Consider the following 21,288-nt stretch of genomic DNA (forward strand, 5'->3'; position numbering starts at 1 on the left):
CCCAGTGCTTAGAACCCTGCCTGGCACATAGTAAGCGCTTAACAAATATCATCATTATTATTATTATTACAAATGTGCTCCCTCTCCCCCTTACCTTACCTTCCATCACTCCTCTTCCACTACAAACCCAATCTGCACACTTTGCTTCTCAAATACTAACCTCCTCATAGTGCCATCTTCTTGTTTCTCCTACAACTGACCCCTTGTGCACACCCTCCCTGCTGCCTGAAACTCCCTTCCCCATCATCTTAATTTTCAAAGACCTGCTAAAATAATATCTCCTCTGAGCAGCCTTCCCTAAGTTCCCATCTTCACCCTATATTTTCCGTCCCAAATGCCTCACCTATGCACTTATTCCCACCTCCTAAGCACTGAGATACAAACCCCACCACTACAGCACTTCGGTGCATATCCTTATACTCAGGTGCCTGCAATTTTATATTAATGTCTGTCTCTCCAACAGACTGTAAACTACTTGAGAGCAGGGATAGTGTCTACTTACTCTACTGTTCTCTTCCAACCCCTTAGTACAGTGTGTTGCCCAGAATAAGTGCTCATTAAATATTATCATCACTGACTGATTGTTTGATGTGCTGATCTCTGGACTCCTTCCAGAACTTCCAGCAGCCCCAGAAGCAATCACACAAATAACAATAATGATAGCATTTGTTGTGCTTGGCACATAGTAAGTAGTTAACAATATTATTATTGTTACTGTTAATAATAACATTATTATTATTATTATTGTGCACTTACTATGTGTCAAGCACTGTCCCAAGAGCTGGGATAGATACAAGCTAATCAGGTTGGACACAAATGTATAAAAGGGTCCCACAGAAGTGATCCCCCGACAGTGGCCCAAGCGTACTTTGTCTTGTTCAGTCCTTCCCAGGGTCAGACTGAGACTAGGATGGGGACAAGAGTGGGCCAGTCCAGGTCCAGGTCCTAGATTTCCAATCCAGACAGAACTCCAATGCACCAAACACCCTGGACAGCTTTTCCTGCCTCAACCCTATCAGGGGCCTGTGGGTGCATTCCACAGAGTTTCTTGGTGATAAGTCAACCAAGCACAAACACAACTGGATCAGACCTGGGATCCCTGAACAGAAGTTAAAACTTCTGGAAGGGGGATGGTGTTGGGCTCCTAAACACCTCTGAATCAAGCTGCTGGAAAAGACATTAGCTCAGGTTGCAGAAAGCACCTACACCTGCACCCCTACTGGGTCAGAAATTCCTCTCTCTCTCAGAAAGTCTAAAATGCCTCAAAGGCCCAAATAAAACCTCTGAGTCCAGACTATTATTTTCAAGACCAAATTAATATCGCATCGATAGTAATAATAATAATACCTTAGTTGAGAGAGCTCTGTTTCCCCAAATACACTCACACCAATTTCATTCATAACATCCAGTGTGGCTTAGTGGAAAGAGCACGGGCTTGGAATCAGAGGTCATAGGTTCTAACCCCACCTCGGCCACTTGTCAGCTGTGTGACTTCGGGCAAGTCATTTCACTTCCCTGTGCCTCAGTTACCTCATCTGTAAAATGGGGATGAAAACTGTGAGCCCCACATGGGACAACCTGATTACCTTTTATCTACCCCAGCGCTTAGAACAGTGCTTGGCACTTGGTAAGTGCTTAACAAATACCATCATCATCATCATACGGAGAGGCAGAGACTATTATCCCCATTTTACAGATGGACAGTTAAATGCAAGGCTGAAACTTGGTTCTGGTCAATGAAAAAAGCCCGGATTGCTGTTCTGGCATAAAAAAAATATTTTGCTGCCATAGCAGAGGTCCTTTTGGCTGGCAAGGACTATGTCTGACCTGATTTGCTTGTATCCGCTCCAGCACTCAGTGCGGGGCCTGGTACATAGAAAGCGCTTAACAAATACCACAATTATTAGGCGGCTTCCACTCCAAGAACACCCACTAAGTACCAGTCCCCCCTCCCAACACTGCCTGGCTCTAGGCACAGTTGCTCTACAGGCCAATGCCAGCCACCCAAGTTCTAAATCTTCATTAGCGTTCCGGGAAGTAGCTGGGTTTGTATGCCAGATTGTAATTCCTCAAGATGCTCTGGCTGCCTCTCTCCAGTCCCAGGAGCAGCAGGGCATAGTGGAAAGAGTACGGGCCTGGGAGTCAGAGGAACTGGGTTCAAATCCCTCCACCGCTGTTTGACCTTGGTCAAGTCACTTAACTTCTCTGGGCCTCAGTTCCCTCATCTGTAAAATGGGGATTCAATACCTGTTCTCCCTCCTAGGACCTGATGATCTTGTATCTACCCCAGTACTTAGTACAGTGCTTGGTATAGAGTAAGCACTTAAATATCACTATTATTATTACTATTATGCCCACTAATCCCCCACAGCACCTTCATGCCATCACCACTGTCTACAGCAGTGTTCCCCTTAGAAAATATTTTTACTTTCACACCTGGCTGAATGACTTGCCCCAGGTGAGCCAACAACCCAGTAGCATAGTTAAGACCCAGTTCACACTCCCAGCCCCACACTCTTTGTGGAAAAGGGGACCCAGAAATGACAACTTCAAAACACTTCTCTCTGAAACACTGAGTGTGGCCCGGGGCCTGATCAAATTCTTGTTAAGGGAGGCTTAGGTAACTATAACCCCATCAGAAGCTTTGCTTCAAAACAGCACTCTGACCGGATGCTCTCTGTACAAGCATCAGTTCATTCATTCAATAGTATTTATTGAGTGCTTACTGTGTGCAGAGCACTGTACTAAGTGCTTTGGAAGTACAAGTCGGCAACATATAGAGACGGCCCCTACTGCACTGAAGCATTCCATTGGGCTCCTTCCAGAGTCCCTGGATTTTACTGCCCTTCAGATTCAAAGGTGATGCTGTTTGACAAGAACTACTATCTTTTTGTCTGAAGCTCAAAAGAAAATGCTCCAAATTGCAACCAATAATCATTTCCCCACACGTTATAACTGTCTTTTGGTGACCCAGTAAGAAGGGTAAAAGGTGGTCTTCTCCAGAGAGGACCCACTTTCTAGGATTTGCTAGAGACTCAGGTTGCAGAGTAGGAAGGACATGAAGCTAGAAAGAGACAGAAATGAATATATATCTGTACCTTACCCTTTACCTATCTATAGTTTGAGCTCCCTCAGCCTTCTGGCTGTGCTCAGAGGACCAGGGAGGATCTTTCAGAGTATATCACTCTGGGGGTCCTTCAGGATATGCAACGAGCTCTCCTTTTCCCACTCACTACTGGAGATAGGAAGAAATCCATGGGATGGTAACTAGTTGCCAAGAAAACAAGAAAATAGGTTCTTTTGAACAGCCTTAAAGACTGAAGCAGCTTAGCCTAGTGGGGAGGGCACAGGCCTGGAAATCAGAGGGTTTGGGGTCTAAGCCCGGCTCTGCCACCTGCCTGCCGTGTGGCCTTGGGCAGGTAGTTACTTCACTTCTCTGCACCTCTGTTTCCTCCTCTGTAAAATGGTGATTAAAGAGTTTGAGCCCCATGCGGGACAGGGACTGTATTCAACCTGATTATCACGTATCTACCCCGGCGCTTAGTACAGAGCTTGGCCCATTGTAAGTACTCAACAGATACCACAATGATCATTATGAAGAATACGTTGTCCTGAAAAGGAGGTCTAGGCAGCTGTCCCTCCACTCTCAGTGTTACAACGATGCCTCAGATGGCAAAGAGCAACCAGAACCAGCTGGAAGATGGTACCAGTCTTCTGGGTGGCTTTTTTATTAAAATCCTGCTCACCAAGAGGCTCTTTTCTGGGTCCCCTACTCTTTTCACTTTCCACTCCCTCTCTCACAGTGGTGGCTACTCCCTCTGTGCAGGAGACCTCCAAATCTACCTTTCTTGCCCCAGTCTCTCTCCAGCTAGCCAATCTTATATTTTCTCTTTCCTCCAGGATGATTCCCCATGGATGAACCCATCAGTTGTACTTACCTTTTTTATGGTATTTGTGAAGCGCTTACTATATGCCAGGCACTGTTCTAAGCACTGGGATAGATACAAGGTAATCAGGTTGGATACAGTTCATGTCCCACATGGGGCTCACCATCTTAATCCCCATTTTAAGGATGAGGTAAACGAGGCACAGAAAAGTGAAGTGACTTGCCTAAGGACACACAGCAGACAAGTGGCGGAGCTGGGACAAGGACCCGGGTCCTTCTGACTTCCAGGCTCTTGTTCCATCCACTAGACCACACTGCTTCTTCATTTACTGAGCAGCTACTGCATGCAGACCACTGTGCTAAGCCTTTGGGAGAATACAAAAGAATTAGCAGACCTACTCCCTGCCCACAAACAATTCTCAAGCTGGGGATTGGGGGTGACACTTAAATAGTTTACAGATAAGGAGGAATACAGAGAAGTGGATATGTTTATGACTTTGAGCTTAAGTAGCAGGGCATGTAAATGAATATGAACATCAGGGCCGGAGGGTTTTGAGTCCACAGGGACATAGTTGGATGTGCGCTACCAGCACCTGAAACTTAACATATCTAAAATTACATTTTCTTTCCCCTCGGTCCCTTCTTCTTCCTAATTATCCCATCTCCACCGACAACACTACTATGAATTCCTGTCCCCACACCTGTAACCCAGGCATCATTTTCCCACTCCTCCCTGCCACTCAGCTCTCACAGTTCAATGTGGGAAGGAAATGTGACTGCTATGTTGCACTCTCCCAAGCACTTAGTATAGTGCTCTGCACACAGTAAGCACTCTATAGATATGACTGACTGACATTCAATCAACTGCTGATTCTTCCCAGTTCTTCTTCTACAACATTTCCCCAATTTACCCCTTCCCCTAAATAGTTCCCACTGGGTCAAATTCTCCTATTTTGGTTCGAATAGCAAATCAGTGACTCGAGAAGCAGCATGGCCTAATGGATAGAACATGGGCCAGGGAGTCAGAAGGACCTGAGTTCTAATCCTCGCTCCACCACATGTCTGCTCTGTGATCTTGGGCAAGTCACTTCACTCCTCTGTGTCTCAGCTGCCTCATCTGTACAAATTCATTCATTCAATCATATTTATTGAGCACTTACTGTGTGCAGAGCACTGTGCTAAGCACTTGGGAAGTACAAGTTGGCAACATATAGAGACGGTCCCTACCCAACAATGGGCTCACAGTCTACAAATGAGAATTAAAACTGTGAACCTCATATCATCATCATCATCATCATCAATCGTATTTATTGAGCGCTTACTATGTGCAGAGCACTGTACTAAGTGCTTGGGAAGTACAAATTGGCAACATATAGAGACAGTCCCTACCCAACAGTGGGCTCACAGTCTAAAAGGGGGAGACAGAGAACAAAACCAAACATACTAACAAAATAAAATAAATAGAATAGATATGTATTCTCATACAGGACATGGACTGCATCCAACCTGATTAGTTTGTATTTACCCCAGCGCTTACTGCAGTGCCTGGCACATAGTAAGTGCCAGGTACTTACTATGGCATTCAACAAATGCCATTTAAAAAAAAAAAACGAATCAGTCTTGTTGATGGCCTCCCAGCCTCCAGTGTGCCCCCTTCAGCCTGTCCTCCATGCTGCTGCCCAAATCACCTTCCTAAAATATCGCTCAAGACATATTTCTAAACACCTCAAAACTCTCCAATGGGTAATGCCCATTTCCCTTAGCACTGAACAAAAATTCCTTACCAGTGGCTTCAAAGTACTCCACCATTTTTCCACACTTTACTTTTCAGCTCTCTCCATCCACTACTGTCCAGCTTACACTCGTTGCTTCACCCAAGCTAACTTTTTGACTGCATCTCTAAAATCCTGAACCTGACACGTTGCTTACGCTATTCACCCTACATGGGAACTTCCTGCTCCTTTGAATTTGCCAGCCTACAGCTCTTTCTACCTCAGAGACTTCAAAAATCCCACATTCTCCAGGAAGCCTTCCCCAATTAATACCCACCACCCTAAGTACTTATGTATTTAAATCCAGCCTCAGCTCTTGTGTATGTTCTGTGGTATATTTAATTATTTTTCCAACCACCACCTGTTAAGTCCCTGTTCTCTTGCTCTCGCTATTAGAGAAGCCACTTGGCATAATAGTCAGAGGACAAAGGTTCTAATCTCATCTCTGCCACATGCCTGCTGTGTGACCTTGGGCAAATCACTTAACTTTTCTGGGCCTTAGTTTCCTCATCTGTAAAATGGGGATTCAATACCTGTTCTCCCTCCCCTTTAGACCATGTAACACAGTGCTTAGTACAGTGTCTGGCTCATAGTAAGTGTTAAACAAATGCCATAAAAAGGTGGAGGGGCCCTGAACCATAAATAACAGTTGAGTGGGGAAAGATGTGGAATTCCTATAACCAGGAGAGCCAGGTGAAGGCTAGGGAAAATCAGTGGAGGTTGCCAAACCCCTGCAGGAATGTGATACACTTCTAGGAAGAACATAACTTTGAGAAGGGGCTGAGTGCCTACCCAGGACAACTGCTCACCACTCTGGGAGACACCTCACTCCTGCTGAGGCTGCATCCAACAAGGGAAAACCCAGCAGAACTTCAATCTAACAGACGGCTGCCAGTCAGACAGCTAGTCATCAAGTCTTCGATAATAAAGGAGTTTCGGTTCACGGCTCCACTCATCTCTCCAGGAAATTCAAACCAACAGGCTTGATCTAATCTCTCCCACAAGAGTAATCTCTAAACTGTCCATAGCCCAAAACTAAGCGGAAACTGAACCACTCACTGTGGTCATCCCCAGCCCAACAGACCACACATCTGGGTTTTCATCATAACAACACTTGTGTGTAGTGGCCCATTGACTGGTGGATAGAGCACAGGCCTGGAAGGACCTGGGTTCTAATTCTGGCTCCTCCACTTGTCTGCTGTGTGACCTTGGGCAAGTAACTTAACTTCTTTGTGCCTCAGTTACCTCATTTGTAAAACGGGGATTAAGACTGTGAACCCCATGTGGGACAGGAACTGTGTCCAACTTGATTACCTTGTATCTACCTCAGTGATTAGTCCAGTGCCTGGCACACAGTAAGTGCTTAACAAATACCACAGTTGTTATTAGCAACACCAATCCCATTGGTTTCAGTCCTGTGGTTCATTTCTATGCTGTAGAAGTGTTAGAAAGGATGCTATCCCTCAGGGTACTGTGACGGATTTTAGGGTTCCTTCTGCTAGCTGAGAGGAGGGAATGAAGGCCGTGGAGCACATCCTGACCTCACTAGGCCTTCTGTACAAGTTCATAAATATTAAATAATTATGAAGACAAGCATCTGTCTCCTGCAGCAGCTAGGGCTGTAGCCCAAAGAAAAGCCCTCAGAGTTCCATGTATGTTTGGAAAATGGGGGTTGGGATAAGTGTGTTGTCTCTGGTCCAAGGAAACCACGGAAGACTTCCTGAAGAAGAGAGAAATCAAAAGGGCAGTAACTTGGCTCTTGGCAAAACATCCAAAACACTCCCAGCAAATGACTGCAGGTGAACTGCAAGGGAGGATGTGACCACAATTGACCTTACCAACACACTTTACCTTTGTGGTTACTGCACTTTCTCCCAGAGCTTTTTTTTAACATTTTCAAGGCTTTCCTGGTGCTGCTGCTGCTGCTGCTGCTAAGATTTTTTCTCACCCAGTAAAAATGAGATGGCCTCAGCTAGCTTTCTGGAACACACATTTTGAGATTATATATTTGGAAGGAACCATCAGAGACAAAGGGCTCTGTGTGGGAGCCATCCCGCACTGTGCCTTTGGGAAGCAAGGCTGAATGGGGCTTCATCCTGAGTGCAGATGGCTGCTCAGCCATCAGCCTGCCTTCACTGCCTCCTCACTTCGACCTACTTCTCTAGCCTGTCCCACCGTCAACCCCCCGCCCACGTCATCCCCCTGGCCTGGAATGCCCTCCCTCTGCCCATCCGACAAGCTAGCTCTCTTTCTCCCTTCAAGGCCCTATTGAGAGCTCACCTCCTCCAGGAGGCCTTCCCAGACTGAGCCCCCTCCTTCCTCTCCCCCTCGTCCCCCTTCCATCCCCCCCGTCTTACCTCCTTCCCTTCCCCACAGCACCTGTATATATGTATATATGTTTGTACATATTTATTACTCTATTTATGTATTTATTTATTTTACTTGTACATATCTATTCTATTTATTTATTTTAATACGTTTGGTTTTGTTCTCTGTCTTCCCCTTCTAGACTGTGAGCCCACTGTTGGGTAGGGACTGTCCCTATATGTTGCCAACTTGTACTTCCCAAGCGCTTAGTACAGTGTTCTGCACACAGTAAGCGCTCAATAAATACGATTGATTGATTGATTGACAGTCTTTCATATTTCTCTTTTTTTATGGTAGCCTCCTAATTTTGAAAGAAGCAGGTCCTACTGACAAACCTTTAGCTGGGAGAAACAGGGATGCCCGGTTTCCTGGCACACAGGACAGCAGTTCTACGCTGACTCCTAAAGAGAAACGTGGAAATTCTTTCATTGGAGTTTAGCTCTCAGAGAGCCACTCTGTCTATTCCTTCCCCATCCCATGCAGGCTTGCCTCGGCCACTCACCCCACTCAAACACCCTGGAACAGGCATATAATATCTCCCTCCGGTTCACCTAATGGGGCTCAAGGGGGCCTGAAAACTCAGCTCCATGGTCTTTGTAGGCACAAAGAATCAGAAATAGCTGACAGGGCTTGGAAATCAAAACCCCACACCTGGATCTCCTGGACAGAGTTGGTCCTTCCAGGCGCAGACCTGGGGACCCCAAAATTCCCAACCTCAAACACTGCCCTTCCTTGATGCCACATCAACCCCACAGGTCCAGTCCCCATCCCACATTGTCCTGCCTTGGGGCCATAGCTCGTTGGGCCATAACAGACTCACAGGCCTAGTCCCCGTCCCATACTGTCCTGCTGTGGGGCCATGGCAGACCCAGAGGTCCAGTTCCTGCCCTACACTGCCCTGCCTTGGGGCCACATCAGTCCCACTGGCCCACTCCTTGCCCCACACTGCCCTGCCCTGGGGCCACATCAGCCCCACTGGCCCACTCCTTGCCCCACACTGCCCTGCCCTGGGGCCACATCAGTCCCACTGGCCCACTCCTTGCCCCACAGTGCCCTACCCTGGGGTCACATCAGCCCCACTGGCCCACTCCTTGCCCCACACTGCCCTGCCTTGGGGCCACATCAGCCCTACTGGCCCACTCCTTGCCCCACACTGCCCTGCCATGGGGCCACATCAGCCCCACGGGCCCAGTCACTGCCCTACCTTGGGACCACATCAGCCCCACTGGCCCACCCCTTGTCCCACAGTGCCCCGCCATGGGGCCACATCAGCCCCACTGGCCCACTCCTTGCCCCACACTGCCCTGCCTTGGGCCCACATCAGCCCCACTAGCCCACTCCTTGCCCCACACTGCCCTGCCATGGGGCCACATCAGCCCCACGGGCCCAGTCACTGCCCTGCGTTAGGACCACATCAGCCCCACTGGCCCACTCCTTGCCCCACAGTGCCCTGCCATGGGGCCACATCAGCCCCACAGGCCCACTCCTTGCTCAACACTGCCCTGCCTTGGGGCCATACCAGCCACACAGGCCCACTCCTTGCCCCACACTGCCGTGCCATGGGGCCACATCAGCCCCACGGGCCCAGTCACTGCCCTGCCTTGGGACCACATCAGCCCCACTGGCCCACTCCTTGCCCCACAGTGCCCTGCCATGGGGCCACATCAGCCCCACTGGCCCCCTCCTTGCTCAACCCCGCCCTGCCTTAGGGCCATACCAGCCCCACAGGCCCACTCCTTGCCCAACCCTGGGGCCACACCAGCCCCACAGGCCCAGTCCCTCCCCTCTGACTGCCCTGCCGTGGTGCCAGAGCAGCCCCCAGGCCCAATCCCTGCCCCTCCCTGCGGTTCAGAGGAGCCCCACAGGCCCAGTCCTTGGGCCGCACTGCCCTGCGGTGGGGTCTACCCCAGCCCCGGCCCCCCAAACGCCCGTCCGCAGGGCCCCCCTCGCAGGCCCGATGACCCCGGGCCCCAAGGGGGCCGCGGGGATGGGGAGCCGGGCAGGGCCGACACTTAACTGGTCCCCGCGGCGGCGGAGGCAGGGGCGGCGGGTGGCGGCTCCGTCTCACGCAGAAGCAGCTTCTCATGGCCCGGGCGGCGGCGGAGGAAGGGGGAGCCTTACCCCGGGGAGCGGCGGCGGGGCCCCGCGGTTGGCTGGGCGGGCGGGCGGGCTCCGGCGGCCCGGGCGGTGACACATGCTCCGGGGGAGGCGCCCGGCGGCGGCGGCGGCGGCGGGAGCGGGAGCCCCCTGCGTCCGGAGCCCGCACTGCCGCCGCCGCCTCTCCGGCCCGGCCCGGCCCCCGGAGCAGCCGCTTCCCCCGGGGCCTGCGCCGCGCCCGGCCCGCGCTCCCTCCCCACCGTCCGCATCCTCCTAATAATAAATAATGATAAATAAATAATGACGGCATTTATTAAGCGCTTACTAGGTGCGAAGCACTGCACTGAGCGCTGGGGAGGTTCCGAGGTGATCAGGTTGTCCCATGGCTCACAGCCTTAATCCCCATTTTCCAGATGAGGGAACTGAGGCCCAGAGAAGTGAAGTGACTTGCCCGAAGTCACACAGCCGACAGTTGGCGGAGCCGGGGTTTGAACCCGTGACCTCTGACTCCGAAGCCTGAGCTCTTTCCACTGCTCCTCTGCTTAATAATAATGATGGTATTTGTTCGGCGCTTACTATGTGCGAAGCACTGTTCTAGAAGCGCTCATCATCATAATGATGGCATTTATTAATCAGTCAATCGTATTTATTGAGCGCTTACTGTGTGCAAAGCACTGTCTAAGCGCTGGGGAGGTCGCAAGGTGATCAGCCACGGGGAGCTCACGGTCTTCATCCCCATTTTACAGAGGAGGTATTTGTTAATAATGTTGAGCGCTCAATAAATACGATTTGATGATGATGATACTTGCTAAGCACAAACTATGTGCGAAGCACTGTCTAAGCGCTGGGGAGGTTACAAGGTGATCCGCCACTGGGAACTCACGGTCTTCATCCCCATTTTACAGAGGAGGTTAATAATAATGTTGGTACTTGCTAAGCACAAACTATGTGCGAAGCACTGTCTAAGCGCAGGGGAGGTTGCAAGGTGATCAGCCACGGGGAGCTCACGGTCTTCATCCCCATTTTACAGAGGAGGTATTTGTTAATAATGTTGAGCGCTCAATAAATACGATTGATGATGATGATGATGATACTTGCTAAGCACAAACTATGTGCGAAGCACTGTCGAAGCGCTGGGGAGGTTACAAGGTGATCAGCCATCACGGTCTTCAGCCCCATTTTACAGAGGAGGTATTTGTTAATAATGTTGATATTAGCTAAGCACAAACTATGTGTGAAGCACTGTCTAAGCACTTGGGAGGTTACAAGGTGATCAGCCTCCCTCCCTCTGCCCATCTGCCAAGCTAGCTCTCTTCCTCCCTTCAAGGCCCTACTGAGAGCTCACCTCCACCAGGAGGCCTTCCCAGACTGAGCCCCTTCCTTCCTCTCCCCCTTGTCCCCCTCTCCATCCCCCCATCTTACCTCCTTCCCTTCCCCACAGCACCTGTATATATGTATATATGTTTGTACATATTTATTACTCTATTTATTTATTTATTTTACTTGTACATATCTATTCTATTTATTTTATTTTGTTAATATGTTTGGTTTTGTTCTCTGTCTCCCCCTTCTAGACTGTGAGCCCACTGTTGGGTAGGGACTGTCTCTATGTGTTGCCAACATGTACTTCCCAAGCGCTTAGTACAGTGCTCTGCACTCAGTAAGTGCTCAATAAATACGATTGATTGATTGATTGATCCACCGGGAGCTCACGGTCTTCATCCCCATTTTACAGAGGAGGTATTTGTTAATAATAATGTTGATACTTGCTAAGCACCAACTATGTGCGAAGCACTGCCTAAGCGCTGGGGAGGTTACGGTCTTCATCCCCATTTTACAGAGGAGGTATTTGTTAATAATAATGTTGATATTTGCTAAGCACAAACTATGTGCGAAGCACTGTAAGCGCTGGGGAGGTTAATTCATTCATTCATTCATTCAATCGTATTTATTGAGCGCTTACTGTGTGCACAGCACTGTACTAAGCGCTTGGGAAGTACAAGTTGGCAACATATAGAGACGGTCAATCAATCGTATTTATTGAGCGCTTACTGTGTGCAAGGCACTGTACTAAGCGCTTGGGAAGTACAAGTTGGCAACATATAGAGGCGGTCCCTACCCAACAGTGGGCTCACAGTCTGGAAGGGGGAGACAGAGAACAAAACAAAACATATTAACAAAATAAAATAAATAGAATAAATATGTACAAATTAAATAGAGCAATAAATACGTACAAACATATATACAGGTGCTGTGGGGAGGGGAAGGGGGTAAGGGGACGGGGAGGAGAGGACCAAAGCACTGCCTAAGTGCTGGGGAGGTTACAAGGTGATCAGGTTATCCCACGGCGTGGGGGGGGGCGCTCACGGTCTTCATCCCCATTTTACAGAGGAGGTATTTGTTAATAATAATGTTGATATTTGCTAAGCACAAACCATGTGCGAAGCACTGTCTAAGCGTTGGGGAGGCTCATTCATTCATTCAATCAATAGTATTTATTGAGAGCTTACTATGTGCAGAGCACTGTACTAAGCGCTTGGGAAGTACAAGTTGGTAACATATAGAGACGGTCCCTACCCAACAGTGGGCTCACAGTCTAGAAGGAGGAGACAGACAACACCACAAAACATATTAACAAAATAAAATAAATAGAACAGTAAATATGTACAAGTAAAATAGAGTAATAAATATGTACAAACATATATATATATATATGTATATGTATATATATATATATATATTTCGCTCCTCTAACGCCAACCTGACTGTATGTCTACCTCGCCTCCAACCCCTTATTAGTGGACAGAGCCTGAGCTTGGGAGTCAAAGGTCACGGGTTCTAATCCCAGCTCCTCCACCTGTCTGCTATGTAACCTTGGGTAAGTCACTTAACTTCTCTGTGCCTCAGTTACCTCATCTGTAAAATGGGGATTAAATATGTGAGCCCCACGTGGGACAATCTGATTACCCTGTATCTACCCCAGCACTTAGAACAGTGCTTAACACAAGGTAACTCTTAACAAATACCATCATCATTATTATTATTATTATCCTCCCTCTGGTCTGGACCTCCTTCTCCCTTCCATATATGACAGACCACCACTCTCCACAAGGTTACAAGGTGATCAGGTTATCCCACAGGGGGCTCACAATCTTCATCCCCATTTTACAGAGGTGGTATTTGTTAATAATAATGTTGATATTTGCTAAGCACAAACTATGTGCGAAGCACTGTACTAAGCGTGGGGGGAGGTTACAAGGTGATCAGGTTATCCCACGGGGGGCTCACAGTCTTCATCCCCATTTTACAGGGGAGGTATTTGTTAATAATAATGTTGATATTTGTTGAGCACAAACTATGCGCGAAGCACTGTTCTACATGGGGGGGGGCGGGGAGATAAAAGGTGATCAGGTTGCCCCACGGGGGGCTCACAGTCTTCACCCCCATTTTACAGATGAGGTCACTGAGGCCCAGAGAAGTTAAGTGACTTGCCCAAGGTCACATAGCTGACAATTGGCGGAGCTGGGATTTGAACCCATTCATTCATTCAATCATATTTATTGAGCGCTTACTGTGTGCAGAGCACTGGACTAAGCGCTTGGGAAGTATAAGTCGGCAACATAAGAGAGACGGTCCCTACCCAACAACGGGCTCACAGTCTAGAAGGGGAAGACAGACAACAAAACAAAACATGACCTCTGACTCCAAAGCCCATGTTCTTTCCACTGAGCCACGCTGCTTCTCTTCATCTTCTGCCCTACCAACCTCCACTCAGCACTTGCACATATTTGTCACTATATTTATTTTATTGGCACATATTTACTCTATTTTATTAATGATGATGATGGCATTTGTTAAGCACTTACTATGTGCGAAGCACTCTTCTAAGTGCTTGTGGGGATACAAGGTGATCAGGTTGTCCTACAGGGGGTTCACAGTCTTCATCCCCATTTTACAGATGAGGGAACTGTGGCACAGAGAAGTTGTGACTTGCCCAAAGTCACCCAGCTGACAAGTGGCAGCTGGCAGCGTGCCACAGTGGAAAGAGTCCGGGTTTGGGAGTCAGAGGTCACGGGTTCAAATCCCGGCTCTACCACCTGTCAGCTAGGTGACTTTGGGCAAGTCACTTCCCTTCTCTGGGCCTCAGTTCCCTCATCTGTAAAATGGGGATTAAGACTGTGAGCCCCACATGGGACAACCTGATCACCTTGTATCCTGCACATAGTAAGCGCTTAACAAATGTCATCATCATTATTATATAGCTATAGTTCTATTTATTCTGATGGTATTGACATCTATCTACCTGTTTTGTTGTTCATCCCCCCCTTCTAGACTGTGAGCCCGTTGTTGGGTAGGGACCGTCTCTATATGTTGCCGATTTGTCCTTCCCAAGTGCTTAGTAAAGTGCTCTGCACACAGTAAGCGCTCAATAAATATGATTGAATAATAATAATAATAATGTTGGCATTTGTGAAGCGCTTACTACGGGCCAAGCCCTGTTCTAAATGCTGGGGGAGCTACTAGGTAATCAGGTCATCCCACGTGGGGCTCACAGTCTTCATCCCCATTTTACAAATGAGGGAACTGAGGCCCAGAGAAGTTAAGTGACTTGCTCAAGGTCACACAGCTGACAAGTGGCAGAGCCGGGATCAGAACCCAGAACCTCTGGCTCCCCAGCCCGGGCTCTTTCCACTGAGCCATGCTGCTTCTCTTCATGAATGAATGAATGAATTCTCACCCTCAACATCATCATAATAATGATGACATTTGTTAAGCACTTACTATGTGCAAAGCACTGTTCTAAGCACTGGGGAGGCCCATTGTTGGGTAGGGACCGTCTCTATATGTTGCCGAATTGTACTCTCCCAAGCGCTTAGTCCAGTACTCTGCACACAGTAAGCACTCAATAAATACAATTGAATGAATGAATGAATACAAGGTGATCAGGTTGTCCCACGTGGGACTCACAGTCTTAATCCCCATTTTGCAGATTAGGTAACAGGCACAAAGAAGTAAAGTGACTTGCCCAAAGTCACACAGCTGACAACCGGCAGAGCTGGGATTTGAACCCATGAATACACACAGTCTGTCTGCAAACACTGGTTGCGTGCCAACCCGGCCCCCCAAGTTCTATCCCCACACATTTCCCCACTCACAGGAGGCAGGTTTGGGACTGAGTCCTAGCCCAATAATAATAGTAATTATGGTATTTGTTAAGTGCTTACTATGTGGCAGGCACTGTGCTAAGCGCTGGGGTAGATATAAGCAAATCGGGTTGGACACAGCCCCTGTTCCACGTGGGGCTCACAGTCTTTATCCCCATTTGACAGATGAGGGATCTGAGACCCAGAGAAGTGAAGTGACTTGCCCAAGGTCACACAGCAGACAAGTGGCAGAGGTGGGATGATTAGAACCCATAACCTCCTGATTCCCAGGCCCGTGCTCTGTCCACTAGGCCATGCTGCTTCAAGGCTACAGGTACTGGGGTCTGAATACTAGCATGGCATCGTGGATAGAGCTTGAGCCTGGGAGTCAGAAAGTCATAGGTTCTAATCTTGGCTCTGCCACTTGTCTGCTGTGTGACTCTGGGCAATTCACTTCACTTTTCTGGGCCTCAATTACCACATCTGTAAAATGGGGATTGAGACAGTGAGCTCCACATGGGATAGTGACTGTGTCCAATACAAGTTGCTTGGATCCACCCCAACACTTAGTACAGTGCCTGGCACAGCAGTTAACAAATACCATAATTATTATTACCCTCAATCTGTGGCAGTCCAATCTGTGGCAAAAGCTCTGCCTGGTCCAAGGAGAAATGTCCAGAATCAATTCCCCAGGGATAAATTGATCTGACTAGAGAAATTTTAGGATCCCTGGGTTGGGCAAGCCACCAACTCCTTTCCCCAGGCTCGCTGACCCTTCCAAGCTGGCATTTTTCCCTGTGCTTTTCAGGCAGATGACTCAGAAGGATGGGGGTCACAATGTCTTGGCCTGAGGAATCTCCGGGCAACTTGTCTGTCCCCCAAGAACTGGGTGTGCATTAAGAAGGAAGGGGTGCAAAGCATTGCAAACAAACTGCACAGTCTTGGAGCTCAGCAGGAAAGGACTCTGGATCATCAGAGAGGAAATTCCTGCTGGGGCCAATCTAACTGTTATCCCAGCAACAGTGAGGCCCCTCTGAATGGGAAGAAGAGGGCCCTTTGCATAAACTCCAGCCTTTTCAGGGACTTTGAATCTGTTCCCAGAGGAAAGGGGTTGCTAGGGAAGCAGGAAGGGTAAAACTGAGGGCAAAGGCACTGAGACTGAAGTTGCATAGGTGTGCATGGTCAGAATGTCTTTCAAACAAACTGAGGAGGAGAAGGCCGGATACCCAATTCCCGAGCTTCCTTTATTCTCCCAGAAAGTCGGATGGGAGAGAGATTGGAGGAGCGAAGTAGGAGCAGATGGGAAAGCAATGGAGATAGTTTTTCAGGTCACTCCCACCAGATCTTTGCATATTCATGCACCTGGGCAGTACTGCAGAGTATTCTCTAATCAATCATCCATTCATTCAGTCGTGTTTATTGAGCACTTACTGTGCTCAGAGAGCACTGTACTAAGTGCTTGGGAGAGTACAATACAACAGAATTGGTAGACATAGTCCCTGCCCACAATGAGCCCACAGTCCAGCCTCAGTAAAAACGACTGTTCTGGATTATTTTGTTTTCTTGATTTTTATTTCTTTGTTCTAGGTAATGGTGGTTAATGATTAAATTTATAGTCATTTTATTTCTGTAGATATTCTCTAGTGTTGATATGTTCATTCAGGTCAGGAGGAAGACGGATAAAAATATCTCTTCCTGAGAATCCTCCATCGGATGGTATCTCACCAACTATCAGTCCTTGAGAATAAATTTGGCTTTGACTTGAACAAAGAATTTTATCTGATTTCACTCATACTCCTCACTACTCAGAGTTTTTAAGAAACTAACTTGATTCGGAGTTGGCAACCTGGATTACTAAACCTGTTAAAATTTCAATTCTGTATGTGATTTCAATCCTAGAGTTTTTCCATTAATTATTTATAATGTACATATTTTAAGAAACCAAACAAAAACAGAGTTTGGAAAATCAAAATAAAATGCACTGTTAGAAAAATAAATTGATCTTATGTATTAATAATGTAAGAAAACCACATCCTATTTAAAACTAGTTAGGAGTTGAAGTTTATTAGTCATAACCCCAACCTGAAAGGAGCGGCAGTTATCGTTTTCAGAAGGTGGGACTAGAGGAGTGGACAGAGGAAGATACTATCAGGTGAAGACTTCCCCAAAGTCTGCCAGGTTTGGGCAGAACGTGCTCTGGAAAACAAGAGTTTCACCTCCCCCCAGATAATAACCCATGGGGGCAGTGACCCTGATAGCTGTCTTAGGGCACTAGGGTTAGGCATTTGATAACAGAACTTTATATGCAAAGGGCTTTGATATCCACAACATCTCTACAATTCACTCCTTCCTCTGCAACCAACCTGCTACTACACTGGTTCAAGTACCTGTCATATCCCATATGGACTACTAACTGCGTCATCCTCTTCTCTGACCACTCTTGACTCCAGCCTCTCCCCTTTCCAGTCCATATACTTCAATGCTGACTGCATCTTTCTTTCTAAGCATTAATTCTGCACATGTATCTCCACTCCTCATTCATCTCATTGGCCATTCATCTCTCCATCAAGCAAAAAATCCTCACCATCAGCTCTAAGGCACTAAATCAGTTTTCTCCCCGGCTACTTGCCCTCTGCTCCTCTCTTACTACAACCCAGCCCATACAGTTTGCTCCTCTGATATCAATTTAGTCGCTATGCCTCACCCTCATCTCTCAAAGGTCCTCCTGCCTGGAATTCCCTTCCCCTTCATATCTGACAGACCAGCAGTCTCCCTATTTTCAAAGCCCTGCTGATATCATTTCTCTTCCAGGAAGTAGCCCCTGACTAAGCTCTCATTCCCTCACCTTATTTTCCCTTTTTCCTGCCTCACCTATGCACTTAGTTTAACTTTCTAAGCATTTGGGTATTTACCTCATCCCTACAGCACTTATGTACGTAACCTTATACTGCTGTCCTTGCCTGCAATTTATTTGACTATCTCCCCTGCTAGACTGTAAGCTCCTTGAGCGCAGAAATTGTGTCTACCTCCCCTACTGTGCTCTCTGTTGTTTTTCTAGGTTTTATTTCTCTTTGGTGCATTAAATTCCATGTGGTCAAGGATCATGCCCTATTGTAATAAAAACTCCCTGGTGTTTATTTCAGTTCTCTCATGGAGTAAGCGCTCAATAAATACCATTGATTGATTTGTTACACCTAAGTTATGCTCTATTATTATCAACTAACAAATCCTGTTTCCCATGCAGGACCCCAAATCCCACAAACATTTTTCCTACTCCCTCTCCCTTCTGTGTCACCTTTGCACTTGGATTTGTACCCTTTACTCACTCACCTTCAACTGTTCAGCACTATGTACGTATCCATAATTTATTTTAATGACTGTCTCCCCCTCTAGACTGTAAGCTTCTTATGGGCAGGGAATATGTCTACCGACTCTCTTATATTGTACTCTCCCAAGTACTTAGTACAGTACTCTGCACAGTAAGCACTCAATAAATGCAATTTATTTATTTACTTATTCATTTACATATTGATTAGAGTGCCCCTTTATGTCTTTAGACTATTCCTCAAAAATCTCCAGGGGCTACCAATTAATCTGCACATCAGGCAGAAACTCCTCACCCTCGGCTTCAAAGCTCCCCCTCACCATCTCCCCCTCCTACCTCACCTCCCTTCTCTCCTTCTCCAGCACAGCCCGCACCCTCCGCTCCTCTGCCGCTAATCTCCTCACCGTGCCTCGTTCTCGCCTGTCCCACCGTCGACTCCTGGCCCACGTCATCCCCCTGGCCTGGAATGCCCTCCCTCTGCCCATCCGCCAAGCTAGCTCTCTTCCTCCCTTCAAGGCCCTACTGAGAGCTCATCTCCTCCAGGAGGCCTTCCCAGACTAAGCCCCCTCCTTCCTCTCCCCCTCCTCCTCCTCTCCATCCCCCCATCTTACCTCCTTCCCTTCCCCACAGTGCCTGTATATATGTTTGTACATATTTATTACTCCATTTATTTTACTTGTACATATCTGTTCTATTTATTTTGTTTTGTTAATATGTTTGGTTTTGTTCTCTGTCTCCCCCTTCTAGACTGTGAGCCCACTGTTGGGTAGGGACTGTCTCTATATGTTGCCAACTTGTACTTCCCAAGCACTTAGTACAGTGCTCTGCACACAGTAAGCGCTCAATAAATACGATTGATTGATTGATTTAGACTAAGGAGATAAAATAGACATAGTTCTCTGTGTAATACCATTGTTAATTTTTGCTTCTGATTTCTATGTCAGTTTGTGAGAACTGGGTACTTTTTGGCTTAAGCCCACCTTTCCCTGAGTCAGGGAAGATTTTGATAAAGGGATATGGATTCTGAGGGAAGCAAGAGTTGGGGGTGTCTTTAATGGAGTGCAGTGGGAGTAGACTTGGAGGAAGGAAAAAGCTGAATTTGCTGGGGAGAGGGGAAGGAGAAGGAAAGATGGAACTCATGGTGCAGACCTTGGAAAGGAAGGGGAGAGAAAGCATGACCCAATGAGAAGCTGGAGAGCTTGATGAAGGAAAATACAATGATCAAAGATAAGAGCCACAAAGAGGCTCCAACAGGATAGTTGAGGCTGTCCAGTGTCATCTAGTCAGTCTGCCAGGTGACACCCATTCCTCCTACCATCATCCTGGAGTAATAATATGCTGTGACAATCAGCAATCTGGACTTGAAAGCCAAAGTGATGAACACTGCCATTGTCATCTTGTGCTAAGAAAGTACCAGGGATCAGCTGCTTGGCTTTCTAATTTGTGGGGGAAACCTTTCTGAAGAGTCAATGAACGTTAATTAGAGATCTCATCCAGCATCTACCTACCATTTATTTCCAAGTTGAAATAGACATTAACTTAATTAACTGTAAGCTCCTTTTTTTAAAAAAAAATTTTTAAATGCCATTTGTTAAGGGCTTAATATGTGCCAGGCACTGTACCTAGGGGGTACAAGATAAGCAGGTTGGACACATTCCTTGTCCCAGATCTTAATCCCCATTTTACATTTTACAGATGAGGTAACTGAAACACAGAGAAGTGAAGTGATTTGCCCAAGGTCACAGAGCAGACAAGTGGCCACACAACAGACTAGTGTAGACTGTAAGCTCCTTGTGGGCAGGAAACTTGTCTACCAACTCTGTTACATTGTACTGTCCCCAGCATTTAGTACAATGCTCTGCATATAGTCAAAGCTCAATAAATACCATTGATTGCTTGATAGTCCTATATTTATTAAAACAAGATGTATCCTGAACTTGTTAGGATAGTGTTTTGATTAAACCCATCGATTTTGCAGTTGTTACTACTATTTCTAATAATAATTATGGTATTGGTTAAATGTTTACCATGGGCCAACTACTGTGCTGGATGCAAGATGATCAGGTCATACACAGTCTGTGTCCCATGAGGAGTTCACTGCTTGAGAGGAAGTGAAAAAAAAGATTTACTCCCTATTTTACAGATGAGGAAATTGAGGCAAAGATAAGGGACACCCAAGATCACACAGCAGGCAAGCAGCAGAGTCAAGATTAGAACTCAGATCCTCTGACTCCCAGGCCTGGGCTCATTCCACTAGGCCATGCTATTTCTTACTGAGAAGGTAATTTGTGTCTCTGTCCTGGCAATCGGATGGCTTACTCTATGAAAATGTGGGGATGCCCAATTTATGGCCTACTCTTGTTTTTATTTGACCCTTTGCTTGTACTATTTTACCTTATTATAAGTTTACATTTTGTGCTTGCTCATCTCCCCCTTAGATTGTAAGCATCTCAAGGAGAGCATGCCTGCTTTTACACCTGTTCAATGCTCCCAACGGCCTGGTACAGTGCTCTGGTACCTACTAATTGGTCAATGCTTTTGCTGTTGCTGTGGCTGCCGTTGATCCATAGCTAATGCACAGACTCCACCGTGAGCTGGCTACACTTGTTTCTGAGGAATAAACAGAACTTCAACTCCTTATGGACATCCTAGAAAAAGCCAGGTCCCAACCTTCAGGAAATCATACTAGTCTGAAAG

At 47.1% G+C, this 21,288-nt stretch overlaps 1 protein-coding gene across 2 annotated transcripts in view; it reads right to left on the reverse strand.

The window, feature by feature from the left end:
* MVB12B (multivesicular body subunit 12B) overlaps window positions 1-10,136 on the reverse strand; it is a 155,395-nt gene extending 145,259 nt beyond the window's left edge. The window contains exons 1-2 of one of the 2 annotated variants that reach the window (XM_038745173.1): window positions 10,043-10,108; window positions 8,361-8,426 (exon numbers count right to left, since the gene is read on the reverse strand). Coding sequence is in view for 1 of the 2 variants with exons in the window: in XM_038745172.1 (XP_038601100.1) it covers window positions 10,043-10,111 (69 nt within the window). In the remaining variant the exon portion in view is untranslated. Of the gene's footprint in view, window positions 1-8,360; window positions 8,427-10,042 lie in introns of both variants that reach the window. The other variant, XM_038745172.1, reaches the window with a different exon arrangement.
* Between the last annotated feature and the right edge of the window lie 11,152 nt (window positions 10,137-21,288).

The sequence above is a fragment of the Tachyglossus aculeatus genome, chromosome 4, assembly GCF_015852505.1.
Source record: "Tachyglossus aculeatus isolate mTacAcu1 chromosome 4, mTacAcu1.pri, whole genome shotgun sequence".
Classification (NCBI taxonomy): Eukaryota; Metazoa; Chordata; class Mammalia; order Monotremata; family Tachyglossidae; genus Tachyglossus; species Tachyglossus aculeatus.